This window comes from Triturus cristatus, chromosome 6 (assembly GCF_964204655.1).
Source record: "Triturus cristatus chromosome 6, aTriCri1.1, whole genome shotgun sequence".
NCBI classification, from domain to species: Eukaryota; Metazoa; Chordata; class Amphibia; order Caudata; family Salamandridae; genus Triturus; species Triturus cristatus.
In genome coordinates, this window is record NC_140589.1 from 892815485 (window position 1) to 892829195 (window position 13711).

A 13711-nucleotide genomic window follows, 5' to 3' on the forward strand; every position below is an offset into this window, starting at 1 on the left:
GCTGGTGGCGCCCTCCTGCACCCACCAGCTCTAATAAGCACTGCTGGTGCCCAGTTAAATATTGTTTTCCAAAGCATTGTGTTTGTGCTGCCTACTGGTACTGCCTTTAAGGGTTCCTTTGTGAGTCATATGGGAATTCCGCATCAATATTCCTGCTCCCAAAATTATCAACAAAACAGATATCAAAGATTTTGGGAGTCAAGAAACCCGCAGGATTACTAGTTTGATTTCGAGAGTCACTTGATAAATGGGGAATTACTACGAGAATCTGGAATACAGCACATAAATCCTGGGATAATTCTCCACATTTGGGTGTTTTTCCACCCAGAAATGTTACCTGAATCTAGTTCTCAAAATGTCGGAAAATATACCAGGAATTTAGTACTGCATCCATCACTTGTAATTCCAAGCAAAGCAGAAACACTGTTTCCTCTCAAATAGGTAATTACAGGGACTTTATAGAGCTCACAACGATGGCCTTCGTTTTAGTATAATATAAAACACTCTTCTGATCTAGTGTCAACTTAATTCAACGCAATGCATATACTCTTCTGTACCTGGCATGCCATAAACAAAACGTCATCAACTCTGTGCTCTGGGCTGATGTGAGCTGTAACTCCCTGGCCATCGTAGAAGTGGACATAATGTGGGATTTCCCAGGTGCTGTCTTTCTGAGCCGCCTCTGGAGCCGGAGCGAAGATGTTCACCAAATCTTCAACGTGCTGCGTGAAAAATACAGAACACATTCATCTAGTAAAGGCTTTTTAAAAATTATTTCTACAGTCTTTTGTGCAACCAAAGGTGAGCAGCTCATATATATGTGCCAAAAACATCAACACCCTAGCAGCTTTCCTCACAGGTAGCCTCTTTCAGTCGAAGGCGTTTTTATAGGTACGCGCCTGTCCTTATTGGTAACAGTGGCAGCTGGAAATTAAGATATTGATCATGAAGTGACTGCCATTAAGATAGCCCTGATCAACAAGCAATGTAGTTACTTTTGGATGCTTTTAACTGAATTTGACAAAAAAAGGGTAACACATAAAGCTCATTTTCAGGGTACAAAAGAACAGCATATTTTTTTAATGTTGTTTGGAACGCTACAAATGCGTTTAAAACAAGGTCTGACAATGTTGCAGAGTTTAACACAGCCATAGAAAATGTTATAAAACGTCTCAGATGTTTGCACTTGTTCTGTTCGTATTGCAGCACTCATATGTGGATAACTGACTGTTAAACCATCCGTACGGCAGCAGAGGGCGCCATATGACAATTACATTCAAATAGGACTCACCGTCTTTGACTTAAGACTGTCGATAACATAGAGGCAGAAAGTCTGCCGCACAACGATTTAACTTTTTTGCAGCTTTTCACTCTTTGGCCCAGTTTCAGAAAGGTTTAGCGTTGGCTTAGCGTTACTTTTGATACACTAACCAGGCGTTAAAACTATTTGGGGATTAACAAACCAATGCAAATTGGTTTTAGTGTTGGTTTGTATGGAAAAGTAATGCAAAGGAGCTCAAAACGCTGCATTGCATTACATTGTGCCAAGGGGACGTTACATGGGTGGTACATGGGCGTTCTCATGCAACCACACATGCTTGGACACTAAACCCTATCTACAAGCATTAGTAGACATGGATTAGCACCAGAAAGTAACGCTGCTATAAAGCTGGCGTTAAAAGGAGAAATGTTTTAATTTCTCCTTTATTTTCCAACTTTGCATGTGTGCTGCACTGTGCAGCACACATACAAAGTAGGAGAAGCTTTGAAGTGTGCCTAGGCATAGCATTTTGTACAGGAAGAGTACCCTTCATGTCAGTGCTTTAAATGGGCCGGTACTCACAGGTACTGAGTACCGGCACTTCTTATTTTTACCACTCTGAGTACCGGCACTTCTCTGCTGCCAAGGAGAGTACCGGTACTCATAAACGGTAGGCGCCTTGGCTGTTAGTGCTGGTGACCTGTCTGACAACCAAGGCACTTCTGTAGCAGTGACTGGTGAGCTGAGCCCCCGCTGAACTATTCAGCGTGGGCTCATTTGCATAACGTCCGGTGCTCACCATCCTGCTGTGTTGCAAACACAGGATTGAGGCAGCCAAGTGACGGCGCAATTAAGAAACCCAAAGAAGGTAACGAGGTTAAAATGGCTTTAAATTTTCCTGATTCTTTTGCTTGAGTGACTGCTTATGTTTGTCTGTGGGCGGTTTTGTGTGAGGAAAAAAGTGAAAGAGGGGAGATTAGAGACTCTCTGGAGGTATATTAAAGGAAGTGTGTGTGTGTTGTGTGTGTGTTGTGTGTGTGTGTGCGCGCGTGTGTATACTCGAGAATATATAGTATTGTGCCAACCAACACCAAATAACAGTATGGAAACTTCAAATATTATAAAACAAGGAAATGTTAAAACACCACCGCGTTTGGCTTTCGTTAGGAGTTAACCTGGTTTGTTTATAGAAACGCATTTCTCGTGTGTTGTGCTGCAACTAGTACTGAAGTCAATAAGTAACAGTATGTCTTGCTCTTAGTCCCGCTCCTAGCCCCGTCCACTCACCCCATTTAAATGAGTACCTGTACTATTTTTTTCCCATTTAAAGCACTGCTTCATGTGACCTTCCTTCCCTTACCTCTGGCACACCAAGACTTGGATGATCAGACATCGAATACGCGTGGGGGATCTAACCAGACGCCATAGTCGTGACCGCAGTGACAATGTTCCTGAGTGGCTAGCACAACATACTGTTCAGGTTGTGGCCGGCCAACAATCATGCTATACCTATTTTTCATATACAATAAGAAAATTACATTCAATTCACCCAGGGTAGAAATCTGGATCCAAAAGAACACAACAAGTCTTGTAGAAGATCATACAACCTGAGGAAGGTGCAACCGAAAAATTGAGGTGGAAATATATTTTTGTTATTTTGAAAGCCCATCTGTTGGAGTAATTTGATGAATGGATTGATAGATACATATTCTGAATAAAGGGCAACAGAGAAAGACAAAGAGCGTGAGAGAAAAAAAGAGGAAAAAAAGCACCACGTCGGAGAAAAAAACAAAGGTAGACAATATGAGTGAGGGGAAGAAAAATTGAAATAGAGCAGGACACAGACAGGCAGCCCATTGAAATACTCAGAAGACTGGAAAATACAAATGCATTTTGCGGATAGAAACTTTAATGCATCCCGGCATGTTTAACTCAGTGGATGCATTTGGATGAACAGGCCTGTAATTATCCTCTGGGTTTTTTTTCGTTTACACAAGTAGTGCTGTAACCTGTCCGCTTTTGCGGGGGCGGCTCGTCCCGCCGTGCCGATGCCGCCAGCTCTAGCACCAAGAGCAATATTCTTTCCACATGACGTGACGCACCAAGTATATATAAAGCGTTGCAGTATTATCATCGTATGAGTTTCCAGGTTTACCAACAAAGCCTCTGGAAACGCAGAAATCTTCGTTTTGCTTTACATTTGCGGCTAGCCTCACCGTCTATTCAAAGGCCGGGACCTCATGCAACCTGCTCATTTCCATATTTCCACTTCCCTTTCTTGGCCTCTGCGTCTTCCAAACGTTCCTTCTGTACCGCGGCCGCTGGGAGGCGCGCGCTCGTCATGCCCGCCTTGACTGACATAGCAATATTCCCCTCACCGCTGCCCCAGTCCGCCAGGGCAGCCCGCACTGCACTGTTTTTTCCAGCCGCGGGCGCCAGGGCTGCTGACCAGTTGCACGTTACAGCGAACGGTTTATGGACTGTATGCAGTGTAGCACCTCTGTCTCTCTAAACTCCAGCGTCGCCAGGCAGATTTATTTAAAAATGTTCCGTTTTGTTTCCAGGCTTCTCATTTTCCTTTCTTCAGAGAGGTTGAGGATTACCATGCACCAACACTCCCCCAAACGAGTTTAAACAGATACGCCGTATCTGGTCTACAATTGCCACATTTTTAGAGATGTTTGCAGGGCTTTAAGTGGGCCGGGTCTCATGGGTGCAGAGCACCGGCAGCTTTTTAAAAGGGTGGCTCGATACGGGGCTCTGTCTGGCACTGTTTTGTGCCCTGGAACAGGCGGTCCGTTTTTCCCCCGGACTGCAGTGCCAGCAAGCACATCCTGTGCGCGTGCTCACACTATGCGCTTCTCACTAGTGGAGAAGTTACGGCATGACGTCATTCCAGGTGAGGGTTGTGGGGAAGGGAAATCCGTTAGTCATTTTCTCTCTGGATTTCACTTCACTTTTTGAAACTCAGGAGCAGCAACATTGTCGTGGTCACCAGGGAAGTGGAAGCCTTTTCAATATTATATGCAAGCCATAGTTGCTGCTTATTTATCTTATGCAACTAACAACCATTGACAAAGCCAATAGTCCTGACTTGTTGCAAGTATGTTACTTGTATTATATATCTGGATGCAATGGCAGAAACTGAAAAAAACAATTCTGGCGGCACACTATGTTAAGCACAAATATTTAGCTTAGGTGTTTTTAAGCCACGCCCTTAATTACATTGACCACGCCCCTTTGAGAGACCCCCCTCAGTTTTTTCATCCAGCTCAATTCCCTGGTTGTGTGTGACAACAGCATGAATCACTGGAAAAGGAAGTTAGAAGCATGCAGCATCCGGGCAAACGGCAATACTGTTTGTAGAGGTCTGGACACCAACTGCAAGTGCTTTCGCAGTGCATAGAACAGCTGTTTCTAAGCAGCTGGATGGTAACTTGGCAAAGATGTGTTTGTGAAGGTCGTCTTTGTGAGAGGGGTGGGTAGGAGACACCGAAAAATATGCACTCCCCATGGGAACTCTCATACTCCTCAATTTCAAGGCAAAAACCTAAATGAACATCATTCCCCCCCCAAAATAGTGTAAAGACTGAAATTAATTTATTGAAGTTACCTTCTGTTTACAACATTGCCGCCCGTTAATAAGCTGAATATGAAACTTGCTAAGAAACCGAAAAACTGGCATGTCACTGCTCATGAAAGTAGATGAGTGAATGATTGGCTTGTTTGTCAGTGGAGGATGGAGGGAGGGAGCTTATCATTTCCAGACGAAGGACATGCATAACAATTCCCAACTGGTAGGACCTGCTTTTGTCATTGCCTACATATCCTAGTATCGCAATCTGCCAAGACCAGACCAGGTGTGCCACTGCAACTCTACTGACAACGGCGAAGTTCCAGCAGATGCAGAGCTAACCGGTATCCAATGCGTTCATAAGTTGTGTACCACATGGGAGCTCCTGCTATTCAGCGCAACTCCACCAGTCTAGGATACTTGACTCCTTCTCTGCAGAAAATAATCTGTCATACAGCATTTCATGTATTAAGGGTGCCGAAGGATGTTCTGGTCCAATAGGGCAAACAGTGAAAGAACTCTTTAAAAAGAAATCCAGGCAAATATACTGTAGCGCCATCTAAAACCATACAAATGTCAACCTTCTGCTATTAAAATCACACAAAGTAAGACTTTGTTCGCGACACACTAAACTGAGCATAACTAAGTTATGGCCATAACCAAATAGAATGTATCTATTTGGTGCAGTCTGGTCATGGTTAAGAGAGCTTCAACACACACAAAAGGTGATGGGAGGAATGTTTGCAAATAGTTGACCACTGGCAATCTCTCGGGGTAGCATATCAACCCATCACTTGTTTACCCACTATGCCAGTTCATATTAGACACAGCCATATGCAAACCAGCCTTGGTCCTGCTCCAGTACGAACAGTCCAGCCCAAACTGCCATGCCAGGTCATCTCTAGATTTAAACACAAGCAATCCAAGACCAGTTCTGGTCCAGTTAGGCTTCTTCAGGTGGATGCAGCTTGGTTCCAGTGGCAAACTGAGCACAGGACTCACTTATGAACTTACCCGTGGCCACTTAGGGGGTTACATCAAACACACAAAAAGGTGATGAGAGGAATGCTTGCAAACAGTCTAACCACTGGCAATCGCTTGAGGCAGAAAACTCCATCAAAAGGCAGAATATTGCCAGAGACCTTAGCAATCACTTTGATATATGAAAAAACAATAAAGGAGGTCCTTTCTGAGGCAGGGTCTCCCCCATTTTAAGGTTTCCAAGTCACTGAAGTATTAAATGACCACTTTGAGGGGCAAGGCTGCATCGTGAGTACCTTAGTGAGAGCACAAGTCCGGAGTAACTGACCACTTTTCTTTTCTGTCCGAGGACAGTGGAACCTTAATCCTTACAACATCCATTGTCTGGCCATTCATCTTTCTTTCTTGCAGGATTCCCCCACTTGCCTATAACCTTCTTCACCCTCTCCCATCCAGCAGCCGAGGCCAGGCCCCTCTTGTGTTCATTAGTGCAGCTACTGTCTTGTGATTTTCAGCCAGGCACTTTCCCTAATCAACATATCCTGCCTAATTGTTTACTTTGCATAACCGGCAACTCTGCGTGGAGAGTTGTGGTGAGGAACTACATCCACTGCCAATCGGGCTGCCTAAGAAATACGGCGGTAAGGATTATATATGCAGGTTGGTAACTCGCTTTGAGGAGATATTATTTATAAAATCTCTATGAGCTGGTGGTCAGCAGAATCAGTGTCTAAAGTAACTTGGGTTTTGTTTTTCACCCACGTCTAGATGAAACGGTGAACGCTCTAGTGAGGGGCCTTGTGGTGTCTCTGGATTACCTTGGGCTGTGCTTTCAAATATGTGTGGATGAACCCCACAGACACTCTTAATACATTTTCTTATGGTATCAGGATTTTCCTGGAGTGCACTTTCACAGCTTTGGATGAAGCAATAGACCATCTACTGAGGTGTCTTATGGCGTCACCAAATTTTCTTGAGTAGTGACTCCATCGCTTGTCGTCTAAACCCAACAGACCCATATACTGTGGCATTAGCTTCCTCTCTTGGGTTTCACTACCAATCTATCCAAAATGGAAAAACCTACCTACCATACAATTACTCTTCCATCAGGTATGCAGGATAAATGCTGGATGAAGCATTCCATATGCTACTCACATGCCTCTATAAACACTGGCATGAATGCCGGCAGTGTCAGGTTCGCATTACATGACCAGATCACGTGGCACGACCTGACCCAACTTAACCCACAAAGGTTATGCTACAGCCACACAGTTCTCCAACCAAGCATAAAGATCCACCTGTAATTACAGTAAGTGTAAAACAGTGCCAAGCTAGTGACAGGTGTGCTCTAGGCAAACAAAACATATCTTAAAATAGAGTAACATAGCAAAACATTTGTGGTGCCCTACCCTCTAATTCACAACATACCGGTATACTGCACTGTGTAAGTTTGTGAAGGATCTGTAAATAGCCGAATCATACACTTTCTCGGAAAATCAGGAAAAGTTGGTCCTGTAGACAATGCAAACTAGCGGGAATGTCATTTTATTTTATTCATGGATAACTACACTGGAGTGCACAGCTTTATGTTTCTACCAGACTATTACCATGAATTACATTGTGTTAGAAGGTGGTTCTGACCATCTGAGCTGCCCGGATTTTTAGTTTTTTGAACACCTAATTGTGGAGCTTTTACTTTGGGAGAGACTCATAAGTTGGGACTCACCCACAGTGAACTCATGATGAAAGAGACTGCATGTGGATTTTACTGGTGTCTCCCTGGTGAGAGTAGGCCGCTGCGCTGCAGCCGGAGTAAGGGGCACTGGGCTGGTTACATGCAGACACGTGTGTACATGCGTGTGCACAGGTGTAGGGGCTGCACAGGGGAGATTCTTGGCATGCGCAGCCCAGGGGCAAGTACAGATTGAATGGTGTGGCAGGAATCATGCAGAGGTGGGTGGTGTCATGGAATACGCTTTATACAATGGGAAGAAACATGTAAGGCAAAATCAGTGTGCTTTACTGTTTTCACTGAAGGACCACTCCATTTTTCTCATATGGGGATCACATGGGATAGTTTCACTTCCCTAGGGCCTACAAATTCCAGACACGCACTAAAGTCCAATGTAACTTAGGTGGGAAGAAGTATTCTGCTGAATTCAAAACCATATATGTACTGCTTTTGGGTCATCCAGAAATGTCATATTCCTCTCAGTCAGCTCATAACCGGAGCCTGGCTGGGTGTGACCCTACCAGGCTGGATTAATGACCTTCCTACCCAAACAGAGGCATCAGAGGCCTAGTCCTTCATGGCAAGCATTCCAAGGGTGAAGGTCTCCTCTCCACGAAGAGAAGCTGGTTGGAGCTACCCGGTTATCCATCAACAGAGGTCATCTGGTGCCAGGCACCAAGCTGCTCTGGAGAGAAGGCAGCCAGGGGGGAAGGGGCATTTCAGAGATCATGTGGCATGAGACCCCTGGATGACGCCATTTTGAACTAACCCAGAGGCCTGGGCAGGAAGGAGAGGGCAGAGAGGTGATGTGTCGCTGCTTGATAGGGCAAGCAGAGACTTCCTGCCAGCCCCTCCAAATTCTTTTAAAAATAGCTTGCACAGGAAGAGGAGCTCTCTCTGGGGTGTGGTCGGCTGAGGAAGACAGGTGCTGGAGCCATGCGCCATGGGCAGTAGGAAGGAAGAACCTCCAGACAGGCCCAGGACCCTGACTTGCGCCACAAGGGGAGACCAGGACCAGTGAGCAGAAGCCGGGGCCTCTGTGCAAGAAGAAGAGAGGCCCAAGAGAAGAGCCAGGCAAAAGACTGGCGCAGGGAGCCATTGAAGACCGTGCCCTGATGAATTCACCTTCCCTGAGAACAGGAGGGTGAAAGTAAGTGCTCCCAGTGGCTGGGGAGCGCCACCAGGAGCAAGAAGAGGCGAAAATTGTGAAGATCGGTCCCCTGGGGGCTGAGATATGCCCCCCAGAAGGTAGGTGACCTTTGACCTGTGGCCTGACCGACAAAGAAGCACGTGGGGCTCCGCCGCCAGTCTTGAATGGGCCCTCGGGGTGGGTCAGGTCCTGGGTGTTGCCCCCACACGAAGCCAAGTTGGGGAGCGCCATCACGCTCCCCGTGAAGGGGCCCAAACGGGGTGCAAGGAGCCCACCCTGGGCATGAGGGTAGGGAGCGCCGCTGCGCCCCAACGCAAAGATGTTTTTGGGGCCCTGGGATCCCAACTCCGGGCCCGACGCGAGAAAGCCAAGTCAGGGAGCGCCGTTGCGCTCCCTGTGAAGATGGCCCAGGATCCCCAACTCTGGGCCCTCGTGTGGTGGAGGAGGAGGGGGGAGTGCCGCCGCACTCCCTCACAGCAGCGGGAAGGTGGGGGAGTGGCGGCGCACTTCCCCGAAGATGCGCCGCAGAAGAGGCCGCCTCCATGTCTGCTCGCCGGAGCGGGCAGACCGAAACGGGCACTCCGGCTCCCGCGGCCGCACACGAGGGTGCGGGCGGGGAGCCGGCAGGAGCCACCGGGGGCAGGCTCCACAGGTGGCTCTCCAATACTTGGGCATGAGGTGGTGCACTGGGCCAGTTGGGACCAGGCCCCTGAAGAACAGCCGGAGCAGCCGGGGGTGGGCTCCCCGAGCTGCCATTACGCACCTGGGGGTCCGGGTGGGACCGGGCCCTCCACCGAGGTCTGGACGCGGCGAGAGGCTGCCAACAGCGCGCAGCGGCTCACCCCGGAGCAGCGGGGGAGCCGCTGCTATAATATGCACAGGCCGGAGCGAATCGCCCCATAATGTCATGCAGGCCCAGACACGGCCTGCAAGGAAAAGTGGATCGTCTTCTGCGTGTGGTGACCCCAGGAGGAGGGGGTCACTGCCAAATGAGTGCATAGGTGCTGGGGTAGCTGCAGGACCAACGCAGTATCCCCCATTACGAAAAGAAAAGTCCCCCCCTAAGTCTCTGGGGACTCCAAAGAAATAACCCCTCATGGGCTCAGTCAAAGCATCCTGGGGCTGAAAATTTTGTTCTACAGCTGGGGGTGCTCAGGGGACTGCACCACGGGCTGGAGGGCTGAGCTGGGGATGTCTGGAGAAGGGCATCCCCTGGAGGTGAAGAGGTGCAATTGCACGAGAAGTGCATTGACCAAAGTTATTTCTTTTTGAGGGATTGAAGGTCAAATGTATAATGTGAAGTACCTGGGTAAGGTGAAGTCATAAGCAAAGTGGGGTTATGTTGCTGGACAATCCTGCTAGGGTGTCTGGCTGTATCTGCTTAATCCTGTGATTTTAACTGTGATACCTTTTAGGGGCTTTTATTGCAATGCATTACAAGTGTTATCATCTATGATGAGTACTGTCATTCTAAGTGATGCCCAAACATGTATCCTTGCTACTGCGTTAGGTGAAGAACAACCCAGACTGTTCGCCACTAAGATGTAGATGTGGATACTGTATGGTCAGTATGAGATGCTCAGTCAGGGTTATTGGTCACCAGGGCAGGTGTACCTGTTATAAATGCTTGTTGAGATAATGGGTGAGTCGCCACTGGGATGGTGCCAGTGGGCAAGACCCTTGGTCCAGGTTTCGTTCAACCCACTGCATTAAGTGGCAAGATGATGTGCATACATGGGAGTGGTGGTACTAGAACCCCCAACCCAACCCCCCCCCCCTGCGGGAGGGGTGGAAATGTTATGCAATGTCACAAAGTAATGACAACAGCTTATGTATATTTGTAAATTGGTGCACAGTATTGAGTAGTGTGTGTGTTTAATAAATGTACTCTTACTTTTATAAAGCAAAGTACAGACTGGACAATCAATTATTCAGTGTTATTTCTGCGTACTTGTAAATGGTGATTACTAGCCCACACCACCTCCCTTGAGTAAGCGTTAGACTGCTCTGCAACGCTACCCTCTGAGAGTCAAGCGCTACAATGGGGTGTTTGGTTCCCAACTGTAGGCATGTTATTTGTGCAGGCCTCACAGATACTGCCTCGTTTTCCAACACATTGTGTTTTTGTAATGGCTAGTAAAGGATAACAAATCACCAACATACAAGCTCACAGTGGTGGAACCTACTCTGGGAGGGGTAGTTAGGTAGATCTACATGCATTACTTTGTAATCACAATATTTGACAGAAAAAATATTTTATCCACGTGGAATTACCACACATGGAGGTTCACACTTCTGTAACATGCATGCAAAGACTTTTGAGCAGAAAGGTCCGGCTCTCATTTATAGTGACTGATCAACAATAACCTTCCGAGTGGGGAAGATCATTTCAAGAACACGGCCCAATTTTGTTGAATGATGCACAGGAGTAGCGAGTGCAAGAGTGTTTTGTTTGTATGCCAATAGAAATGTTTGAGCAGAAAGTCTACCTTAGCACTCCCAGTGGCTGATCAAAGATAATATCAATTCTAATTCTCTGTCAATGATCCCTTCATACTCTGCACCAGGCTCTGACCTGCCCAAAGCAACTCCCACCAGAGCAGAGGCTCAATGTGCAAACAGCACTTAGATGTGACAGCAACAAGAACACAAGCATTCCACGGAGAGGAAGAGTACTATGGTTTTAGCCACTGCACCGCCACATTTGGAAGCAGTGTCAACATGATTATCCGCACGAGGCACGCCAACCGCAGACCTCGCGCCTACCAGAGCACTCCAATAACAAATATCCCTCAGTAATGACAGCTGGTTTTAGACTAATCTTTTCCTATACAAAGCAAGCTTGCGGGGAAAGGCCTACGCCTTTGTAGACTAGCAACCCGTAAAGAATGAGCGATGCAGCACACTCCTGGCAACCATGCCAGGCGAACTCACCGACATCCCTTTATCCTAGCAACGATGAACCCTCAAGATGGAATGCTGGAGAACCAGTGATTACTTACAGACCTTGCCAGACCAACTTATGTTAGGGGATGTCTCCAACTGCGCTCGCATCAATTACTTTGACATTTCCCTATAGGTGAAATATGGGAGGCGGAGAATGTACGTTTCAGATCTTGTTTCCCCAAAGCAAAACCCTAGAATTTAAAAAACAAAATACTTCCCAAACCAAGGATTCTTAAGCACAATCCGATATAAATTTTATCTAATCGGATGCAGCTATCACACATTACACCAGAAACAGTATCAGCTGTGTCCAGAGTACGGCTCACTGATTTCCATCATGCACACTAAGTCGATAAGAGGTGACAGGGATAACCTTTTTTACATCAATGGTCTTCGCGTTCACACTGTACTGAGCACCTCACTACACATTTATCACTTCCTGGGATCAAAGTGCAAACCTACAGTTGTGAATTGAGATATGAAGAAAGACATTCCGACCATTCCCCTCCCCAATACCCTTCCGTGATCCAGCTGGTGCAAACCTCAGTAGTTTCGCCTGATCTAATGAAAAGCACGCATTACAACCATCCTGCCTGGGAAATCAGACTTGTTGCATGGGGAACCCGAAAAATTGATAGGTTTCAAAAGCTGCCATGCCATGATGGGACCTTCCTGACATCTCCGGTTGTTCAGCTGACAGCAGGTAGGTTGGCTTTTTCCTCTATAAATTGACTTCCACAAGTCCAAATACGCTTACTGACAGCTACACAAACATACTTGGATACACATGTAAATTAAACTTGATGGCATTTTCATTTATTTATTTATTTGATTTTCCCCATGATGTGCACTTTTCGTTTCATCACTAGGACACAAGCACCACCATTGAGACATGAGGACACAAAAGGCACTCTGTATCTACTATGGCTCTACCTGCTTGGAGTCCAGCCAATCGTTTTTACATTCTGGAGCCTACTGCTCGATTTCAGCTGGATTTACTCCTGCCATGTTATCATACATTCCTGTAGGGAGTCTCCTGTATGATGAAATTGTGTGAACTCCATAGAGCCTTGCGGTGACTGGAGCTGGTCTGGTATGTGTCTGTATTTCATAACAAAGAACAGCAGCTTCTGTGCACTACCATTCTACAGCTTCAAACAGTCAGAGATTTGGGAAACACCTTCATCAACAGCTAAATCAGAGCCAGGGAAGAATCAGGTTAGAGGGCTCTCAATATGGAGTACCGCCTCAGTTCAAATCCTGCAGTTCTGGAAGGTACTGGAGAGTTATCTCTTCAAGCCACTTCAAAAACCCTCCCTGTGGCCTGGACTCAAAAGCATCCCTCCGACTTCACTCGAACATCTCTTGTCCCCGGCCTCACGCGCCCTCCTGTTCCTTCCTGCTCATACTTGTGATGTAACACTACTCTATTGTGCAGCGCGCCTTCTCTTTGTTGAGTCCAATGCAGAAGTACAGAAATAAGTGGTGCTCGTGTAAAGCGCTCCGATACCTTCGGGTCCAGTTTACGCTATAAAAAACTAAAGAGCGTTTATGAATCAGACTGGTGATCGATCTGTTCCTCTGTAAGCCACGGACTCTTGCCTGCTCCTATGCAGTGTGAGGTTGCTTTCTTTCATGATGTACAGAGTACTTGAGGCTTGTGCAACTACGCACTCTGCCTCTATGCCCGAACAGGCCCGGGTTGCACTCAACAAACTAACATAGAAAAGACACAATAAAATAGCCTGCCACTAACTTCACCAGTTGCACGTGATGCAGCGAGCCGGTGGCCTGAGACTTGATAACATGCAGGTAGTCCTAGACTGGGAGACTGAATGCAGTGCAAGCATTGACTGAGATTGAATTTCCCTACAACACAGCAGTCTGCAGCTTGAGATTTCAAATCACAACAGAAGTTACTAGGCTGGCCACCAATCAAGGGACACCCCAGGGGCATCTATTCAAGTAGCAATGGTTGCTAAGAGCTGATAATGGGTGCATAGCTACCCCTAGGAGGCTTTGTGGCACCCAGTGGACTGCTTTGATACCCCAATGATTCAATCAATA

General features: G+C 46.9%; 1 protein-coding gene across 3 annotated transcripts in view; it reads right to left on the reverse strand.

Moving 5' to 3' along the window:
- The window catches only part of TIAM2 (TIAM Rac1 associated GEF 2), a 336144-nt gene that overhangs the window by 202136 nt on the left and 120297 nt on the right, over positions 1–13711 (reverse strand). For all 3 annotated transcript variants that reach the window (XM_085611533.1, XM_085611535.1, XM_085611534.1), the window contains exon 10: positions 558–722. In XM_085611533.1, coding sequence (XP_085467659.1) covers positions 558–722 — 165 coding nt within the window. The remainder of the gene's footprint in view (positions 1–557; positions 723–13711) is intronic.